The following is a 22872-nucleotide window of genomic DNA, read 5'->3' as shown; positions in this document are numbered from 1 at the left end:
TTCAAATTTAACTTCAATTTAAATTTTCATGGCAATAGTAAAACTAAATATTAAGACTCTATGAAAACTTGTCTCCTGCATAAAAAAGAACTTGGTAAAAAGTAATACGTTACTTCATTTACTCTTCTCATCGACAAAAATAATCATTTGCCAACCTTCAAAAATTGCTATTTGGGGTAACCCTTCGAAAGTTTGTACAGTCACAAAACACACTGTACAAAATGGAATCAAAGTTTCACTACTTAGTAACATGTTTCGTTGCACTCTGAACTAGTCTGTTTCTCTCGTAATCCGGTTTTAATTACTTCTTCCTAGTCTATTCTTAAGCTTATTATTCGACTTGCAGTCACGCAAGATAACACAGCTGTATGTTATTTGGGTCTAGACATAATAGGATAATAGAATATTAGTTGGATGCACTTAGATAACCCATTCTGGCATCCTAGTTAATTTAATTAAAACCGTACATGAAAATCTTGTTGACTACAAACTGTGAGTTGTCTACAACACTCAGATCGATCTTATCTTATAGACTGATATTAACTATAGTTTTATAAACCAATTGGTAACTTTTGTATGGGCGAGGCGCCTATAGCCAGTTGCGCTCACCGGTCGGTAAACGATCTATGGGTTAAGCAACGCTTGGCGCGGTCATTGCATAGATGGGTGACCGCATAGTGGTATTTGAGTTGGGCATCCCCTTGCTTCGGAGGGCACGTATTAAATCCCGGCTGTAGTCTAGTAAGATAACAGTCGTTAAGCCATGTCAAAGGCCTCTCGGGGGGCTTGAACATTTTTGACACCAAGTTGACCACTTGACTAACCATACGACCAATAAATTTAATAATAATACTTTTGTATGAAACCGACAGTTTGAAAAAAAATGGTGTTCGGACTTTGAGTGCCGTATTTTATATTGTTGATGCTTTTAGGTGGAAAAAATAAAAGAACAGAATGTACAATTATTACTTCTTTATTTTTTTTATTTCCCGTTTATTTTATCAATACATTATCCACTAGAATTATTTTCAATTTAATGCACAATTAGGTGAATATATTGTAGAATAGAATGTAGGAAAAATTTCATTATAATTCAATCAAAACCTGGAACTGGTGATAAATAAAAGTTTCGTTGACAAACAATTAAAGGTGTGTTGAGGGATCAAGATGACAAAAATTACTGTTACTTCAAAATTATGTTTATTAACAATAGTTACACAGAATTGATGTACTAAAGTCATTCGGGAACGATACTTATGGTAATTTATGTCAATGCAATGTTGGGTGTAAATACACGTATTGTTCCGACAATATGCTGCTAAAACTTTAAATTGTGTACAATATGAGTAAACTTTCATGCAAAATACAAGTTTCCCTATAGTTGTGAAGATTATGCATAATTTGGAAGGGGTAACAAGAGTTGATTATGCGTGAGCCACTCGGCATGATGAAATTTCTCGCATAAAATAAACAATGTGAGGCTCATATTCATGGTTACGTAGATGTACCATGGATTATGTATTTTTGTTGTGAATCCACTTTTCTAGCCAAAATACTTGTCATGGCTCGTTTTTAGAAACATTGTGAAGATACTGTATCATCTTTGAAGATAATGGGATGGTCTAAAACCCGAAAAATATTTCGTAGATATCTTGTGTGCACAACTTTACTTTATATATGCAAAGCAGTCATTAATCGTATGCATTAATAAAATAATTCATTTTAAACTTTGCATGAATGTCTGTCTATATTACTTTAGTAAGAGATAGTTTTTTTATAATTATACTCTTGAAAAATTATAATTTCACGTACTGTACCTTATTCTATCAATTAAAAAACAATTTATACAATACATAATATCCCTGGCCTTATGAACATTAATCTTACTGAAATTCTCGACTTATATACATTTTGTAATCGTTCACAATTTATAACATTTTATTATAATATCATACAATTATTTAAATGCACCATCAATTTTTAAAATATAGCAAATTAAATCAACTATTTCAAATAACAATAATAGCTCGACATTTTATTTTAAACACAGCCTTGTAACTACTTCTAAATGAAATAAAACGGTTGAAATAATATAGTAAAGAAACGTGTATTTTTACATTGCTATTATTGTTATGATAACCCAATTATAATAATAATATAGACGTTTATTTTATAAGAAAAAATATGCTTATGTGCCTTAAGAACTGAGGTAGCATTTTTACCCGTTACTGTCCCACTGCTGGGCAAGGATCTCCTCACAAGGGACGGAGGGATTAGGCCTTATGTCCACCACCCTGTCCAAGTGCGGGCTTGTTGAGATTGTATACCCCCAAATAAAATGTGTTGAACAATAGGTAGGCATGCAATATTAACGAGGTATGGTATTTGTAAAAATGATAGCTCAGTTTTAGACTCATTACGGTTATAACGCGAACCATAAATTATTAATCATTTTCATCAAACAATAACATAATATAACATTACAAATGAATAAACAATAATTTGAGTTCACATTTGCAGCTACAATAAATTGGACTAACACTTATTTTATACGAAATATTAACGTTATTATTAAATACGAACATTATTTAGTTTGTAAATATTTACAAACAATTCTAAATATAATTATTATTTACACAAATTATTCTATATAATCAGTCTATGTTAACAGTATATTTTCTAAATTAGACGTAAATTATAAAACATTTGAACAGTAATTATTAGATTTTCACGCTCAATTCCTTCACAGGGTGCAACGTCGACTGTATTGACAAACCTTTTGAAAAACTCAGAGTTAAAAGGGGAATTTATAAATCTTGAGAATACTTATCAATGTCATTAAATTTGACGTTTACAAAACAAGTGGATAAGGTTTTACAACAAAGAGAATTAATAATTGTTTTTATTTAAACTAAATCAACATTCCAATCGGAATTTCAACATAGCTTTTGTAGTTACATTTTTATTAATTGAATTAATAATATCGTCGCAAATAATAAATGAAAAAATACTTTCATTATTGTATTCTCGTTACAATATTTTTATTTATTTCATTCATTTTCTTCAAACCCTGAGCCGTGTTCACTAAAGTATTAACGTACAAATTATTATTTATATTAATCTTTGTTTGTGAAACAGCTATCTGATTGAAGTCCCACTGTACCTCTGCAGTAACAGTTGTAGAAAAAATTGTATTATCAACACCATTATTGTAGGTAAACACGTTTCCGTGGCTGCACCTGCAAGAAACAAAACGACAGTTCTATACAAATCCATGATACCAATGCCTAACTCTTTATAATATTACATGTGATTATAATATTACATGTAGAATAGTCCTGAATCCGTATCTCAGCTTTCAGGACAATTTTACCAGTGTACGTCAATACGCCGTAATCACTATGATCTAGTGGAGAATTTATACAAATTCTATTTCGCCTGTAAAAGTAACAAACTGTTACAACATTCTAGTTCTTTTGAATCAAAAATGTCGGAAGATACCCTTTACTACTGGCACGGAATAAACAATTGCCTCTGGCAAAACGGCAAAAGTCTATGTAATTATGGAGCTTCCCTACACTATCTTTGCATTGCACATGTTTTGTTTATCCAATACTTTTGAATTGTTCTAAGTATCGTATTCTTTCTTCATAATCGTATCGTATGCAGTGGGGTACTTTTTGTATTATTTTATACATACCAGTAAGACTTCTGCCCAAAGCAGACGCGGGATTAGCACTCCTCTCTCGTAACACTATCGTGTGACTGGTCGATCTCCACACATCGAAAATCGACGCTTCACACCTGAAACAGAATTATGTTACAAATATTTTGCCTTCCATTGTGTATTAGCCTTTTTTTAACGGGCGAACAATCACTTCGGTTGCCCGAATTTTCTAGGAGAGAAATTCCACTTTATGTGGTGTTATCCAGTGCTTTTCGTATCAGCCCAAAACTAGACATTAGCTGTCTAGTTTTGGGCTGACAAATGCAATATTATAATTATCAATAGATTGTAAAACTTCTAACATGGTATTTTCATATTGAAAGCGTATGTTACAGCATGACTTTAACGTAGGTACATCGTGTAATTTTCTTTTTCTATTAATCCCCTCCTTTATTTCGGCATCAGATTTTTGCCTAGCAGTGGGTCAGAACTCCAGTACTGACCCACTGCTACATTTAGTCCACTAAATGTTGTTACTTTTATATTCTATTTAATGGTTTTTGGCTTAAGTGTTGTTCGTATTGTCGAGGAGTATGACAAGATTACTTTTAATTATCGATATGACTTTCACACAGTCAGTATATACATACATGTTATTCTAACTGTATACATTTTTACATCTAACTTTCTTTTCCCAAAGTATTTTATGATCATACCTGTTACCCAAAGCAATTTCATACAAAGAAAAGAGATAGCTAATACTTTGTCTCATCCATTCGCATTTGCAACTATGTCAGAATAGGAATATAAATGCTGAGATGTTTGAAAGTAGTTGGACTGTACAATGTTTACTCTGCTTTAGTTTTATGAAGCTATTAATACTTTGCAACCAGTTTAAACCATAACTTGTTATAGAACATTATAGTGTAACATCATAGTTGTGTTAAACTTAAGTTTTTTACTAGTAGTTTAGACAAAGATTTTAGACAATGCGTATTTTTAGCGGAGGACCCACACTACCAATGGAGTATGGAATCAAAAAAATTAAGAGACATAATTACCAAAAATTATTTTACGGAATTGACGAAAAAATCGGGTGAAATGTCTGTGGCGTTCCAAATAATTATTAAGCTTTTCACTATTAAAATAGTTGTCACAATTCTATATTTCCAGCGGGCTTATCACGTATCTTCAGACAGCTAGTGTACGTCAAATTTATGGTCACTATTCAGAACATTGCTGCTTTGACGTAACGTGTTGATCACAATATTCTAAGAGAGTAAACAATGTACAGCATAATGGCTATCAAATGTTTGACAACTCAGATACGTGATAGCCCCCCAGAACATACATCATAATATATAAAAAAGAAAACTGGTTTATTACAATCAAAAAGCATTTTCATCATTTGTCAACCCAAAAAAATCTGATGACCAATAACGCTAATTGATAAAACCAAAATAAATCTTAAAAATAAAATGTCACTTTATCGCTCCTAAAACAAAGTCCTCAACGCAAGAGCAGATACAGGTAGCTGAGGTAATCCACTGACGAATGTTGCGGTCTTATTAAGCTCGCCGATAGAGCCCGCCACTGGAGCACGCGGTTTCGTGGTTACAGACTTTGTTAAGTATCGTTGAAATTTTCACCAATATTCCAGATGAGATTGAGGAAATGAATATTGAAGGAATTACTTATTCTTGGGAAAAAAAGGCACTTAAAGAAATTGGTCGATGAAAATTCCAGAAATTAAAAAACAATATGCTAGGTGCGGGAAAAAGTCTTTTTGCATTATAGTATGTATGTACTTGTAATAAAATCTTTTCTGTACACAAAAAAGCTCGATATTTGGGTACCTCACGACCTCACTCAAAGAAACCAAATGAACCGTGTACTCATTTACGATTCTTGAAGCCAAAGAGATTTTATTACAAGTTTTCGACCTAATATTTCTTAAAAACCAGTAAAAATTGCAGTTGATTAGTTGGAAAAGCAATTTCATTGCTATTATGCCTTTAACTACCCACATTTTTATCCTGTCATTGTTCCTAACTCTCGGGCATTGGGTAGAAGAAAAGGAAAGTGAACTTACCGAATCATGAGCGTAGGCACTGGCGAATGCAGAGCAGCCTCCAGTTCTAACGTGGCTAGACTAGAGGCGTAACCGTTACTGAAGTTCAACACGTGGTTCGCGGTGAAACCGGGCACCTGTAAGTTAAATCACGTTAGGATTTGACGACAAGATAGTTGTAACTATGATTTACGTTAGTAGAAATTGTGAGTCTTCTGTAATACATTTTCACCATTAATTCACAAAAAAAGGAAGCCTTTGCCTTGTAGTCGAACACAAAAATACTGAAAATAAATAATGAATACACCACGTCAAAGTTTTAGATTTGGAATTTTAAATTCTTTAAAATGAAGTTTTTTACAGAAATGAGGGGTAAGAAATTGATTTGGCAATGATTTGCTTATCCAGAAAGTAGGGAGCACAACTTGACATTCGGATTCTACGATATAAACTAACTATGTCATCCAAATTCAAATGGTAAGCAGTTTGTGACAATAGAACTATTTTTATTCATTCAAAATACAGTTGAAAATACATAGTTTTCACAATTGAATATAAAAGTTAAATCTCTAACAAATAAAGATTAAAAACAATTAATCGTATTTCTGTAACAGAACAGACAATGACATTTCTCTCTAATGGTCGAGTAAATCCCCGTCTATAAAACTTTGTGTGGTATTGTAGAACTAACTGTGGGATTATGTCGGTCGAGTGAACAGTGTCCGGTTGTATTGACAACATCGGACTGCAATCGTCGATGGTAATAGGACCTTTTGTTGTTGCTCTGTGCGTAGGATTGATGTTTTTAGTGTTTTAGATTTGTTCTACAGATATAGGCGTATGTTTGTTAAATCATAAAGACTGTGGTAGGGTTGAGGAGGATGGTTGTGACATATTATTATAGTTAACCGTTTCGAAAGTTTGTGTTTCATAAACTTTTATCAAAACTAAATGCCAATGAGATGGTTCTTTTGATTTAGGGTGTAAATACTGCAAATATTATATCAAAAGAGAGAAAAACTTCGGCTTATATATTTCATCAGAAACTAGCCCTGCATGTAAGTGCGTAACCAATTGTGAAGAGAATTGTGAAAGTAAATATGTCTAGAACTTAAATAAAATCAATGGCAGATTCGTTTGTTTCTTATTTAACATAACTTAAAACAAACTGATTAAAGCCTTAGAGGTTCCAACTTTTATTTTTACACCCAATGGGATCTTAATACAATCTAGAATACTCACTCTAGCATTACAATAATTAAACCTAATATTCCAACATGCCAGGTGAAATTGGCACCATCATTCACATACATCAATTACCAATCATACAATATAATGACGTCATAACTCACCATTTGCTCGTTGACGTACCACGTGACGTTGGCCGCGGGGAGCGACGGCGGTGACGAACAGTTCGCTCGAATATGATCCCCGCCGACGTAGGATAGCCTGTCCGATGTCACGTTTGGACTTGTTAGTGGCGGCTCTGTTGGACAATAAATACACTATATTGTTAACTGAAACTATATAGACGCCCATAGGCGGCGCTCACCGGTCGGTAAACGATCTGTGGGTTGAGCAATTGCCGCGGTCATTCCATAGATGGGTGACCGCATAGTGGTAATTGAGCTGGGCATCTCCTTGCTTCGGAGGGCACGTAAAAAGTCAGTCCCGGCTGTTGTCTATTAAGATAACATTCGTTAAGCCATGTCAAAGGTCTTCGGGCGGCTTGAACAACTTTGACACTAGGCTGACCACTAACCATACGAATAATATAAATATAATAAATATAGAAGCACTAAAATTATGATCATTGGTCAAATTCCCTGATCTTTGTAGTGTGATTTTCCATAGGCGGCATAATCGACTAATACCGAGCTACTGAAATTTTCAACCATTTAAAGAAAATAGTTCCTGTAAGATACGTTAGGGGCGCTGATTATTTTTTTATACATCATGTTAAGTCAAAAGTGGTAAAAAATCGATTATATTATTATTCTGTTCAGTACTTTCGACGTTCTAGAATAGACGACAGAAATGGTTAGATAATTAAGGCGTTGCGCAAAGCGAAATTTCAGACTTTTAGCGCTGCAGACCTAGCTGTTTTACGTTTAATTAACCCATATTTTTTAAATAAAATTCTGTTAATAATCTTTCTAATTGATAATTCAGGAATTTTGGCAAGCCACACTAAATTGCGCGGTGCCTAGCCAACGTTAATTGTGAGGTCCTGAATATTAATGAGACCCCATTCGTTCTAGAAATTATTATTTTCTCTTTATTTCAATTAACTTGTGAATCGTAGTACGTAGGTATTAATTCTAACTGTATAATGCTTATTCGTGAAAAGGGCAAGATTTACATAATAATAATATTAGCGTTTGTTCTTAACCGGGAATTTTGAGTGTTAAATTAGCCGCGGGCAATGTTTCTTAGAACTTTGTTACGTGATGAAAAGGCGAAATATTTGTCCAGATAACTGCGTAATCATCAATCCTCTGAAAGTTTGTACCAGTTCAATAGTTTTATTATTATAACGGTATTAATATAATTCCAATATGCTAAAAATCAACCTTTTTTTTTGTACTACACTTATCCCACTGATCAATTCCCAGCCAATTATTTAAATTCATAACCAATTTTATATAACAATAAAGCGCATACAACATACACGTACAACATTTTAAATTAATTGAAACTCAAACAAAGCCGTTAAAACAATACGAGAGCTTTCAATAAAATATTTGAACGATACTCTTCTCAAAGCGCGAACCGTCGAATTTTGAAATTGCGAAATTAGACCATGCCGTTGTGGAAAACAGAAATCCTCTTGCTTCTAGATTGAAATCGAACTGGACGGTATATTTTTGCCGTCAAAATGCCAGCAGCGTTGTGAATATGCAATATTTCACCAATCCTAATAAAAGATTCCGTAAAAGGGAGGGAATATTGAGAGGCAGATGGTGACCGGACCTTTTTGACTGATAACACTGGCCGCTTTTGTTTTCAACAATATAATTCAGGAACTATTTGTCGGGCCGTTGCGCGTTTTCACTTTTGGGTAGCATTCAAACGATGGAATACGTAACGTGATCGAACCCTCATAATGTAAGCTTGGGATACACAGGAAAAGTGTGATATGAACCATGCACGGAGCATGTAGGATGTAAATATGGGCGTTCTGTTCGCTTTTGTTCTATAAATACACGAGACCTTGTTTTTTTCGCATTGTGATTCTACTAACTAATGTGGCGTGGAACATACACCAGCATTAGTAAATGTTGTGTACATGGAAGAAGTAGATTTTTAATATTGTATAGTTCAGAACATTTGCAGTAATTAAAATTAAAATTCAGCCAATGTTTGTAGTTAACAATCTTATTAAATTGCCAGCTGTGTATACATAAACCAATTAGTTTTACCTACATGCTTCAGACATTATAAAAATATTTATAATTAGTTGAGTTTATCGATGAAAATTTGACATTTACATATATGTGAGTCTACGTAATTACTTGAACCGGGATGTAATGTGCACTATAGCACAGTGTAAACGGTCCTATGCAAAATGTATGACAGAATATTTTTTTTATACCAGTTATTTCTCTACTGCAGCTGGGCAAGCGTTTCCTCCCAAACGAGGAAGGAGCTAAGCCTCGTGTTCACCACGCTGGTCAATATTATATATCTCATTATGAAAAATTTAAGCCCTAGACAAGAGCCGGCTTCAGTAGCGCGATTCTGAACAGTTGGTACTGTCGAGTATCGAAAGTTTGACATTTAGAATGTACTGCCAAAATAGTTAGTACAACACCCGTCAGAGGATCCGAGGAGGTCCGATTTTCATACAAAATTTCTCGATGACAGGTCGGTAGTCCGGTAGTCGGTAGTAATAGAGAATCGAGCTACAGTATGCAGCCTTCTTTAAATCCAGTCAACAAATCTTAAGAATTATCACTTAAACATTTTACGACTGTAAAGTCTATTTACAGAATATAACAAGCAAAGACCCAGTTTATTCCTTTAGCTGCCAGATTAACCATCCTAATTAAATAAAGTAAAGCAAAAAGGTCATAACAGTATAAATAAGGTCTATCTTTTATTACCTTTGCAAAAAGAGAGTATAATTCAAAGGAACTAAACAAATTATAAAAGAAAATTGGCTTTACAAGTCATTTAGACTATATCTTCTGGTGGAGGTACAATGTAATTTATTTATGTAAATCTTTTAGCCCTAATATTTTGGGTCTTTAGGCGTTTCGCACCGCAAGTGATTCGCCCCGCGGTGCGAATCGTCCAAGTCTCATTTCTGAATGGGTCGTTTCATACCGCGGTGCGAATCGCCCAATAACTTCTTACAATGGGTCGATTCGGACCACAAGTTTTTTATTGAGTTGGTGAATGCATGTATTATGGTACAACTGAACACAAAATATTACTCCACATAACAACATAAAAGGTTAGAGTTAGTTCCTGTGATTTTGCAAATTGTAATGTACATCGTAATCTGTGTTTATCAAAAGTTAGTTTAAAGTAGCCATATTACTAAAACTTGTGTTTATTTTGTGTTGATTTCCCTTTATGTAGTATATAAAATCATCATTATCTAATAAAATTAAAATGACTATGCCATGCCGTTTAAATTATGTCTAAACTTATACTATAGGATTTTTTCTCAACAACCACTTTTCTTCTCACCTGTATAAATTGTCGATTGGAATTTTATGAGTCCAAATCAGAGCTACTTAAGGGATATTGACTCAATTTGTCATCGGTCCGAATCGACCTATTCAAAAATATACCTCAGGCCATTCGCCCTGCTCCAACCACTGCGGTGCGAAAGGACCCATTCAGAAACAGTACTTCGGCGATTCGCAACGCGGGGCGAATAGCTTGTGGTGCGAAATGACTAAAGACCCAATATTTTCAGTGAAATGAAATGTAAAGGATCTAGGTACATCCTAGTTGGATTATTTAATTTAATTTTCATTATATTTAGATAAAAGTATAGAGTTTGTAATTTGTGATCTACATTAAATCATGAAACTAGAAATTCGTTTTAATCCATAAAGTTGACGATTTTACAACTTATTAATTTTAAACATTTCAAACTACTTTTGGTCTAAATTTACTATACGATTATATATCGAAAATCACTTTCATCCACTTGAAACATTTCAAAAGCAACCCAGTTCGCTACTTACTTTTCCATTAGCAGAAACTTTACTACTCAAAACCGTATCGCTGAATTGAAATTGAACTCTACCCCTATTAAAATAAAGTACATATTAGTTTACTCACCTACAACCACCATTTCAGCTGATTTGATGTCTGTGTGGAAGAGAGGAGCATCAGCTGATACCTCGCACTGGTATTCTCCTGTTAGTGTTCGGTCTACTTCTGTGAGTACCACTCTGTTCTGATCTGATGCTGCTACCTGGAAGAAAAGTATGGGGTGAGTGACACTCAAGAACTGGCACTCTTTTCGGCAAATAAATATTGCAAATGTGAAGTAATATAGAGCAACAATTGATCATCATAATTTGCCTGTAGATTTTATCTTGAGAAATAGATTCCATAGCAAATGATCCGGTAATTTTATGATCGCCAAAAACTAGAACTGATCTTGGGTACATCAAGTTTCCAAATGTATGCCGATTTACAAAATTATGACATCAAGGCTTGAATTGTGCTTAGGCATATAAAATCTGGGGGCACGGAAGTGCCCCCGCAAGTCGAGCAAAAAAAAGCGGCACGGCCGTAACATCCTTTTCTCGAAGCAATTCGGGCTATTTTTGACACCCCTATAATTTCGTTGTGGATAAAACAAGAAGCCTGGATTTTCAGCAACTTATCAGTCATTGTATAAACACGGTATATTTAAAATTTCAGTCAATTTGAACCAGTAGTTTTAGAATGACAACTTGTTAAAATTTCTGAATTTTGTCACTCACTGATTCACTGATTCACTGACTCACTGACTCACTGACTCACCGATCATCAAAAGTCTAAGGTACTTCTAGCAGACTTAGAAGCTTAAAATTTAGAATACAAATAGGGTTTATTATCATGCCAATTTAAAAAAAAATACCTTTAAAACAAATAGATCGACTTGGTCATCGCAAGAAAACACAAATTCGCCATAAACATTTCAGGAGCATTAACTTCTCGTCGTACTGTGTAGTGTGATACAAACTAATAATCAAATCATGCGATGGCCAGGTCGGTCTATTTGTTTTAAAGGTATTTTTTTTTAAATTGGCATGATAATAACATACGTAATAACTTAAGACAGAAGGTCCTTTAAGTAGAGACTAAATAGATTAATCGACTTGGTATTATATAGATCTCACAACTTTTTACGGCGAGATTTGAAGTATTTACAGAATGTTTTTGGTGGCATCTCTATTTTGCAGATTGTGTCAATTTACAATATTATGACATTAGGTATGTGGTGAACACTTTTTTCTGGAATATGGCGATGTTAGTCTTCATTCATTTTTTTTACCTTCTTCAGACTGCACACCAATCGATAAAACGCATCGGTCATCAGAACCAAGTGTATAACATAGTAACAGCCATTAGGACTTAAAATCTACAAAATATTACCAAACAAACCTTCACTTACATCAACTTTAATCTCAGCTACGGGGAAGACCTTCGTCGCCGGGGACTCCTTCGGCACGAAGCGATAAAACTCGATCATATTGCGGTACCATCTTATTGAGTACAGCTGCGCACCTTCCAGCTCGTAGTTGCACATGAGTTCCGCGTCGTGACCGGTTAGAACTGCTTTTGGGACGTGGATGTGTAGGGATTTTAGGGTGTTCACTGTGCCTGTGGACAAAGGAAAATAGCTTTAGATTGTTTGTTTTTAACAGTAAGAATAAATACTTATTCGCAAAAACTTATACATTTCTCGCGCGGTGAGGAATTTGTGTGATGCTCCCCGCATCGAAACGAAGGCCAAGTATTTTCTTGTTACACAGCGGTCATCTAATTTTGCGGGCAAAATACGGGAACTCACAAGTGACTGTAGCAGGAATATACAACGTCTACGTTTCGTTCAAGGTCGATGGGTAGGTCCAAGTATTGGTGTCATGTAGTCTACAGAGCACATTATTGTATTCGATTTTGTTGGTGGGGGTCGTATCCTAAAGCAAATTAAAAGAAAGTATGTAATGTGCTGAGGATATAGGTAATAAACAAGGATAGGTAAAATATACAATAAGGAAAGTTATAAAAGATACAGCAATTTATTGTAAAGTATACATAGATAGGGTTTCATAAGTCCAATTGGAATGAGGAACCCAAAGAAGGTTGAACTTCAACGTAATGACAGGATCAAGAGGCTGAAAAAACTGAAGGACTCTTGTATTACGCTCGCCCTTGATGAGTTTAGGTCTCAATGTAGCGGAAACAGACACGTAATTACATTTGCTATGCAATCATCAAATGGCTTTTTTCTTTGATCTGTGGACTTTAGATACGGTGGTACTTGAATAATAAGCTCTGTTAAGTACTAAAGAGCACGTCTTACTATAACCCTTTGAATACGAGAAAAAAAGTAAATTCATGGTATTTTGATGATTATCAAGATAATTATATTAGCTATAATCGTAACCAATCAATGCAAAATTACAAAGCTAAAGTGATATTTGAGGACTTCCGCGGTGGAGTACTTATTTGATCACTATGCCGCTAATTCGGCGCGCGGGAGTTACGGTTGTGAGCTAGACTCCCACAGTGATAGCGATTTATTCTGACATAAGATTATTTATTATGTATTAAAAAAAGAAGTAATCTTGAAAAAAAATGTTTTTGTTTATTTTAAACAAAACCATTAATTGAAATTTAACACTTTAATTTACTCATGGAACTATTAGACTTAAACAAAAATGTTCAGGAACCATTTTGAACCATGAAGACCTCAAAAGCCTAAAGACAATACTGAAGGACAAAAGGACATTCCTAGTTAGTAATAAAGTAAATCGTAATAGGCAATTTACTTTTATTGTCATTTCTTTGACACTACGCACAAAAGTTAATAACTTACGGAGTGACGATGATGAAAACGGTGTGGAAATTTGAGGAATACTTTTGTGAAAATAATAGATCAGAATAGTTGCAAAATATATTGACATTAGTCGAAGGTAATAAAAAACCAATCTTAAAGAAATTGTTTTTCTTATGTAGTCTCTGTATGTAATTTTTTTTGCGCCCATAGCCAGTTGCACTTACCGGTCGATAAACGATCTGTGGGTTAAGCAACGCTTGGCGCGGTCATTCAAGTGATGGGTGACCGCATAGGGGTATTTGAACAGGGCATCTCCGTGCTTCGGAGTGGTTGTCTATTAAGATATCAGTCGTTAGGCCATGTCAAAGGACTTTGGGCGGTTTGTGCTACTTTGACAATAGGTTAAGCATTATTACAGAAGATTTTTTTTCTGCAGACATGGATTTTTTTGCGTTTTTCCGACAGAAAAAACTGTACATTTACAGTGTGACCTCCCGTTTCACGTAACTTTATATTTTCTGATGCCGTAGAATATTTTCGGGATCAGGTGGATTTAGGTCCTCAATTTTTGGTTTGCAAAAAGAAATATATTCTTTTGGTTTAAAACGGGTCACACGGGAAAGTTTTCATAGCGAGAGAAATACGGAATAGCAAAAAAACGTGTATTTCAAACTTGCTATTTTTCCATCCAAATGCTGACGAGAAATAAAATTTTATAAAAATCACTTATATTTTATCAAACCTCTAATCTAAAATCGAGTAGCTCTTTTTTCATTCCCGATCGCAGCGTAATCTTACAAAGGAGATCATGGCAACATTTTCCACTAAGAAAAATAAAGTTAAAATATTTAAAATGCCACCTTCCGCAGTCACACCAGGAGACTAGACGCTCAAGGAGTTACATCATAAGATTTTACGATAACGTCCGTACAGTACATTTTTACTTTGAGCACCTCGAACGCCCCTTGAAGGTGAGTCGAGTAAATACCGAGTTTATGACAGCTCGTTAGAAGTTCGGCTATAACGTTAAACGACGTCCCTGCTGTTATCGTGGCTTTTTGCTCTCCAAATCTGCCACTTAATACTTCTCAAGCCTTATTATTGCCTGGTAGTTCCACATTCCTATTTAGTATTGAAATTTATGCGGCTGTATCAAAACTATTTGTGGTAGGCCAAATTCTTTTGCTGCTGAAATTATTTCGGCCGCTCAAAACTTTTATTTTTTAAGTACGAAAACTTGTTCCGTTATAATTGTTATGAAGTATTTAAGTGTCTCACCGTTTCTTGTATTCTCATTTTATACATTAAACGTTTTATAATTAATACACCATTTCATTCCCTTCTACCAGCATATTCATTTCAATTTACACAATCTTTTAGGTTATTCAATTTCAATTCTACGGCAAAAACAATGTAAACTGATCTTCGATGGAAACAAAGTATAAATCCAAACGATCCACAATGCAACAAAGTTCAAACACGAGATTTCTGTGCAACGCAGAAATACATTTGGAAAACAAATAAAAACCCTTTCGGAACGCTAATAGAAACGTACGTGCAGCGTAAACTCGCCAATGATCTAACGCGTGATTTCGCATAAAATATGTGGCGAAACCCGACGTATTAAAATAATATCGGCCCGGGAACCAGGATTTACCAAATAGTATTCGGTTTGCACAAACAAACCATAAATTTGGAGATTTAAAAAGCTTTTATCTCTTTGTTTGGCCTGTTGTTTGGCGCTATACCATGTTGAATATAAAAGCGTGCTTAATATATTATGCTTGAATGTTCCGCTTAACAACGTTCGTTGATATGAATAGACAAGTGATTGTCTTCGTCTTAGAAGTATGATAAATACTACAAGAAAATAAGTGAATAATAGTGCTCAAATTTTGGAGATCTGAAATTAAAGTTCATGGCCCTGTTTGTGATTAATAAATAAACCAAGCCAATAACAAGTCGAATGAAAAGGTGATTGTATTCTAAAAAACTTTGTAGTTCTACCGTTTGACATCACCATGATGCTTAATACTACGACGTTAACAATAAAAAGGGCTGTTGTTGCGATAAGTCAAAGATTTTCAGAAAGTTGAAAAGTTTAACTTCTGGATGACCAGTTACTACGGAAAATATAATTATTATAGTTATGGGTAGTAACTCAATGCTTGCAAGGATCTTTCATAGTGGCGTCCTTTGGTCTCTGACTACCCCTTTGAAAAAGATGCATGATATTATGTATGTATTTATATAGTAACACAATTTATCAAGCTTATAACCTTCATGCAAAAACAGCACATTTTTCTAAAACAATTTAAACCAATGCCAACTCTATAACAATAAACTATTATCCATACACCAAAAACAAGCTTTAAAACCCACCCTGCCATCACCATCTAACACCACACATTAAATCGAAAGCCATTAAAATAAAATAAAATAAAAAACTCGATACAAAATCCGGGGCAGTATTCATTGAGCTGGAAAGGCCCGATAGTGGTAACACGAATACTATCATTTTAACTGTATATCCAACTTGCAAATAAATATGAACACTAGATTAGATAGACTGGTCAAGTGGATGTGCCGTTAATTTATGTTTGTTGGGTATGGAATTGTTTGTATTTGTAAAATATACTTGCGGAAAGTATTTTTTGCTCGACTAACCCGAAAAAGTACAAGTACTTTACCTATGGTGACACTATTTACTTAAGTAAATCAAAAGAATCAAAGTTAGTACCGTTTCTTAAAAAAAAATAGACAGGTCGAATGAAAAGACCTTTGTATTGATAGACCTCATAATAGCTATATAGAATAAAACCTTCTTAAAATTTATAAAATATTGTGCATCCCTGCTATTCATTGGCATTTAAAATGGACTGTCAAAATAGTTTCTACAACGCCCGCTAGAGGCGCTGAAACGATTCTCATAGAATTTTAATAACTAGCCGGTTGTCGGTACACGATAGTGGTAGGGAATCGCGGTACAGGAAAATCAAAAATGTATTTCTGTGTTTTCTACAAACGCAAAGCACATTCTTCTTGCTTACTTACGACCAACAATCATGTATTCAGCGCTTTCATAGAATGTAAAATGAGTCGTCCAAATCTAAACAATAACACAGTGCAACTTGAAATGCTCGATATACGTCAATATCCTTTTCACAAACGTGTCGAAGCGACTTGCTATTGTGGTGCGACCAATTACTGGTTTACGCGGACGTCCGTCACTCCAGCCGAATTGAAATGTACCAATTTCAGTTAGATCAATCGGTTTGATGTTTTTACCGTTTATAACAATACTATGTCAGCAAGAGAGATGTGTGCTAACGAAAATGGAATTGTAATCAATATGTGAGTAAAATAATAGATAAATAGGTATTAGACAGACCTATTCCCTGCAAAAAACACTTAGTATTTGTATTATAGTCAGCAAGTCAAGACCAAGTGATTAGTTCTTGCAATTAAATGTGCCACATTCTGACGTCATTGCTATATTTTTTTTATAAGCAACAAAAATTGTTTATTTATTTAAAATCTGATAGTCGGACAAGGAAAACAAAAATTTCGCAACACTTCCATTGTTTATGCGAATCTGTTTTCGATTTCAACTTCACTGAATAAGCATTTGATCAATAAAATAAAATGAATTAATTTTAATCAATTCATGCTCGAGTTAACTTACAGGCAAACATCAATTTAAATCAACAGCCCTCAAGTAACTCGGCAACCGGTTAAATGGCTCGGAATTATACATTCAGATATTTAGGGGAACTTTCGATTTATTGCTTTATTCTCGTACTTCTATAATGTAGCTCACTTATACGCTTCAAGATATATGATTGGCACTAATTTTGATAAATGTATGTTTATTATATAACTCACTGTACCAAATAATGATAATGTAATTAATAATAATAATATTATAAAAGGCTACTCTCTGCTCTCCAAAAAGTGTCCAGAAGAGCCCGTTTTTTATAAAATAATAATGATGATCGATTGAATGCTATACTAAATATTATGCTAAAAATGAAAAATGACTGTGAGAGTTCTCGCTCCCGTGAAATAAAATAAATACGGAAGTAAGATAACTTTCATTCAGTAGGATTAGAACAGGAAAGTATTTTTTAGGTCTTTGTGATAGGCAGCACTGAATATATTTTTTGCCGTTTTTGATCCCAATATTTAATTTTATACAGGCCAGCTAAAACATTGATTGTTAGTAAATACATTACATATCACGTTATGAAAAAAAGAAGCTTTTAAATATATGTATTTATTCCATTTCAAATTACGAGGACACGTTAGTTTTCAAATATAAGACTTTCACTTTTAACATGATTTAGACATCCCATCGTGATTGAAAACGTATTCAAGCGGTGCTAGTTTTTATTTTAAAACTTGTGTCCCAAACGAGTTTCGGTTGGCGGACGGCGAAGCGAAATTGGTTTTCCACTTTTGAGCCCACGTTCGCTAGAGCTTTGTTTTGTTTCCATTCGTTAAAACTGACGCTCTCTGTGTCAGCATATTGTCAGACGTGTTCGGCAAAGTGATGTTGGGAATTAATTTGTCAGTTTGAACCCGTGTTTTTCGTAATTAAAGATTTTAAGGGGAAAGGTTGCGGTTTCGTGTTTACGGAGTTAGTGGTTCTGTTTTGTTTGTGAAAGGTTTATTGGATAAGGAATGTACTAATTTATTTAACGTTTTTTGTGTGTTTTTTAAATACCGTGGAATTTAAATGAATTACTTTTGACGGGTATCTAACTGAAATGGTAGGCAACTGTCAGTTAAATACTAAGGTTTTGTAACTATGTGATAAATAAATTGTTGGGTGCTAATTTAAGATTTCTAACTGAACAAAATTCCCAATTCTAACGTAAAATTACACACATACTTTCAGGAATTAACAAATTATTTCTACACAATTAATATTACCATATATATTTACACAACAATTAATATTTACTTGATTTCCCGCTACACTACTCCACGAATATTTAATTCCTCGCTTCGTAAACGAGTTCCTGTAATACATACAATAATACATTTTCTATACTGTTTTTATTGAACTCCAATAAAAATGTGCAGCAAGTTTTTTCTAGGTGAGTTTCGTAACGGTACACCGCAGCTGGTTCAACGTGAGTTTTTCTAGAATTTTCTACAATTTTCTACGTATCTTGTACCTAGTCTTGCAGTTCCTTTGAAGTTTTTAATCGTTTAAATGTGGTTCCAGTGCGATAGCAGTAGTCGTGGTTTTAATGTACTTAAGTAAATAAAAGTAAAGTTGGATCTGATTAAAAGCATAGTTTAAAATGCGCTTCAAGGATTTTATGCAAGTATAACATTTTTGTAAGATTACACAAACAATTTTATCGGAATTCAACACATTTTATTATCCTACTAGGGGACTGGCCCGACTCCGTCCAGGTATAGTACAATTTACGCGTGGGAATTTTGATCCCATCAATGATCCCATGTTAAAAAAGAATTATCCAAATCGGTTTAGTTGTTAAAAGTTATGCGCGTACATACATTTCGGTAATTCATTTTTTATATAAAGATAAGATTTAAGAATTTACTAAATCCACTTTGTTCGATTGCTGGTAGATACCAGCCAAAAAGCTTATCTTAAACATGAATGATGATGCATCATTTCAACGTTAACGATAGATAAAATGTCTTATTTGTATCCCTTTAAAAAGAAAATCTACACACATTTGCCCACCACAATTTTAACTATCACAATCTTTAAACATCTTTTACAGTCTTCTATTCCTGTTTTAGAAAAAAATGATACACCATTAAGTTCATCCGAAAACCGTCCAATTACATAATATTATGAGACGTGTTCATCACGTGGTATCCCCGGAAGTTCTCAACAATATTTATACGTCACCGTAATTATGTTCTACGGGAAGTAAGGTAACGTTTTTGTGCAATTTATTTGTTAACGCTACCTCACTGAGGGTGAACATGTGAAAAGATTTTAAAGGATAATCCGGATGTAAGGATGTAAACGGATTTTCTGTTACGAATTAATTCCGTCAGCGTTTTTGGTTCAATGTTATTTAATGTTAATTTTGTTTTGTGGAACGTTAAGTTTATAATTGAATAAGAAATTAATATTGTGTATAGTTCAGTTTTTTTCGTCTAAACCAATTATTTTAAGCGTCTATTATTCATGTGCGAACTATAGATATAATTTGTGCAATCATAATTAATTATTTGTTTAAAAGTATCTTGTATTATACACAAGCTATAGCAAAAACATAACTGGTATAATTTAGTAGACAGAAGGTACAGATTGTTTTCATATTATATTATACTCCAACCGTAAGCAAATTTTCCCCAACATAATACATTTTACAAAATAAGAAAAACAAAAATTATTCCTCACAGATTTCCCTATCCCATACAATACAAAAATACGGCCGATACAAACACTCTGATAAGCACGATACTTCCTTTCCATGCTCGACGCACAAACACGGTATCTTGAAACGACTAGAGGAAAACGGTATGTCCATTATTGTTCAATATATAACATGGTAACCCTACAATTTCTGTCACAAAAGAGAAAATTCGCTGGAAGTTGTGATAAACTGCCTCCATAGGAACTTCCGCTACTGATTAGCGCAGAAAAGAATTTTCTGTAATGTTATTTGTAGTAGGTATGCCTTTTTTCGTCGAGCAAATTTTCATGTATGCAGATGATGTGTATACGGGCCCTTAACTAAGCGTAGGTTTTATCGTCCTCGAATTTTTTGTCGGTCTTTTTTATCTTCATTTACCGTCACCTTTGCGTGGGCAATTTTGTAGTAGCTCGTTTCAGACTTGTATTGTGTCACGTTGTATGAACGTTGGGCTTGATTGTATCAGAGGGAGTGTACGAGAAACGTCTAAGAGGTGTTTGGGGAAAATTTATATTTTATTTTATATTTACATTTGTAATATAAATGTTTTTTGAACTACCTGGATTCTGGGAAACACGTCTCTTGTGAACTTTTGTCACTTAATCTGATAAGAGGTATGATAATATGTTCATGTCTGTGTTAAAAATTCTCAAGACAAGCTGTACAATTTTGTCGTAAGTGTGTTATAGTCCTTCATTCAGAGAAGACACTTGCCCAGCAGTAGGACAGTAAAGGGTTATTAAGTACCTTTTCGAATTTGAATATGAACTAAAACTGTTAAATTATTATTTTGAATTGACACCCAAAGTTAGTTTAAAATACAATTAAAGGTTCCCAGAACTTCTAGTTCTCTATTCACCTAACAATCAAGTTTAAACTACAGCACGTACAATCAGAAATAGTTGAGGTTTTGTGTACCACCAATATTGGTTCAGATATTAACAAACATTTGTCCATCGCATCAAATCAGGCTCTCATTTCCTTATTCATATTTTATTACTTCATACTATATGTATAAGTTTGCTTCCTACTTGCTCATTTTGCTTTCTCGCGATCACTTCCTTGTTATTATTAACTAGCTCTATCACGTTGCTTCGTCTGTATTGAAACATTTCTGATGTTCCAACTATTTCCTAAGGATTTCCTGTCTTACAGCTTATGTTATTCGGGGATCGTATTACAGTAGTCGTTGTTTTGGTAGATACGGATACTGGTCATATAATAGCAAATAAGTATTTAGTTTTTAAGTTTGTAAGAATCGTAACAATTAGTGGCAATTTCTGGTCTCTGCCAACCCCTATCATTTAAAGGCGGATTGAATTTAACTGGCTCAAATTTAAATTCGAAAGCGTGTCTTTATGTATGTATGTAAGTTTCAACTTTTCTATACATATAATTGACATCATTGAAATATGAAAACATACAGTGAAAGAAATACATACTCAAGGAGATATTTATTTTGTATGATGATCAAGATTCACAATATTACGTGAAAGTTCCTGAGGGTGACGATAACTAGCCTGTCGATAGTAGTAGGAAATCACCCTTCAGTTGTTGTTACCGGTCTCAATATGCTTTGACTGCTAATATCTCATTTTTTTGTTCAATATTATTTACAGTCGCTTCGTAGTTCGATTCTCTACTACTATCGACTATCGACAACCGACTAGCTTTCGATAAATTTTACACGAAAATCTTTTAAGCGCGTCTACCGGGTTTCGTAAGAACTATTTTGGCGGTACATTTAAAACGTCAAACTCTCGATACTCGACAGTACAGTACATCGAGAATCGAGAGTTTGACATTTTGAATGTACTGCAAAAATAGTTCTTACGACGCCCGTTGGGCGCTTACCAGATTTTCATACAAAATTTCTCGATGATAAGCCGGTTGTTGGTAGTCGATAGTTGCAGAGAATTGTGCTACAGTACGGAATAATCAGATGGGTGGGTGGTATTACACTCGTTTTCTGTTACACTCGTCCAAAGACTTGTTATGCCGTATCGTGGGTGTATTGTACTTATTCATACACCTCTACTCTTTCCTTCGGATATAACAGAATTAAAATACCTTCCAATATAACTAGATTATTTTAATTGTAATCTTTTGTCCGCCATTTGCATGATTTTAATTATATATTCCTTTCAATCAAAATTGTTTATACAGAATTTACCTATTTAAATTGGTAATACTATTTAATATTCTGTTACCGGTATACTTTTGGTACTCTGATGAAGTTTACATAGATAATTTGGTTTTATACTTCGTATAGCATTTTCCTTATTGGCCAAATTATGTGCAAGTTATTTACAAGAAACCAATGTGACCAAAAGAGCTGAAAATATTAGAACTTTCAAATCATAACAGACTCCATTTTGTAGTAAATGCTACCCTACGAATACTATAAATGCAAAAGTATTTAGGATGGATGAATGCATGTTTGTTATTAATTCACGAAAAATTACGTGACGGATTTTAATGAAAATTAGCCGGATTAACACATAAGATATTTTTACCCCTAAGAAATCTTTTCACCCGGACAAAGTCGAGTGCAGAATCTAGTATCAAGTTACGAAATAAACAAATAAAGAGGCATACTTAAAACAATCAATTGATATACACACCAAAAATATTTCAAGGAATAACTAATATCATATTATGCACTCAACTAAATTTAAAATGCTCGTATAAATAAAAGGTGAGT

At 34.0% G+C, this 22872-nt stretch overlaps 1 protein-coding gene across 1 annotated transcript in view; it reads right to left on the bottom strand.

The window, feature by feature from the left end:
- Nucleotides 1–985: 985 nt before the first annotated feature.
- The window catches only part of LOC142983088 (uncharacterized), a 132057-nt gene continuing 110170 nt past the window's right edge, over nt 986–22872 (bottom strand). The window contains exons 3-8 of the mRNA XM_076129912.1: nt 12367–12575; nt 11040–11175; nt 7091–7224; nt 5760–5875; nt 3701–3804; nt 986–3239 (exon numbers count right to left, since the gene is read on the bottom strand). Coding sequence (XP_075986027.1) covers nt 3139–3239; nt 3701–3804; nt 5760–5875; nt 7091–7224; nt 11040–11175; nt 12367–12575 — 800 coding nt within the window. The 3' untranslated portion in view covers nt 986–3138. The remainder of the gene's footprint in view (nt 3240–3700; nt 3805–5759; nt 5876–7090; nt 7225–11039; nt 11176–12366; nt 12576–22872) is intronic.

The sequence above is a fragment of the Anticarsia gemmatalis genome, chromosome 23 (genome assembly GCF_050436995.1).
Source record: "Anticarsia gemmatalis isolate Benzon Research Colony breed Stoneville strain chromosome 23, ilAntGemm2 primary, whole genome shotgun sequence".
Taxonomy (NCBI): domain Eukaryota; kingdom Metazoa; phylum Arthropoda; class Insecta; order Lepidoptera; family Erebidae; genus Anticarsia; species Anticarsia gemmatalis.
Note: the sequence above shows the minus strand (reverse complement) of the source record. Positions and strands in the feature narration are given on the sequence as shown.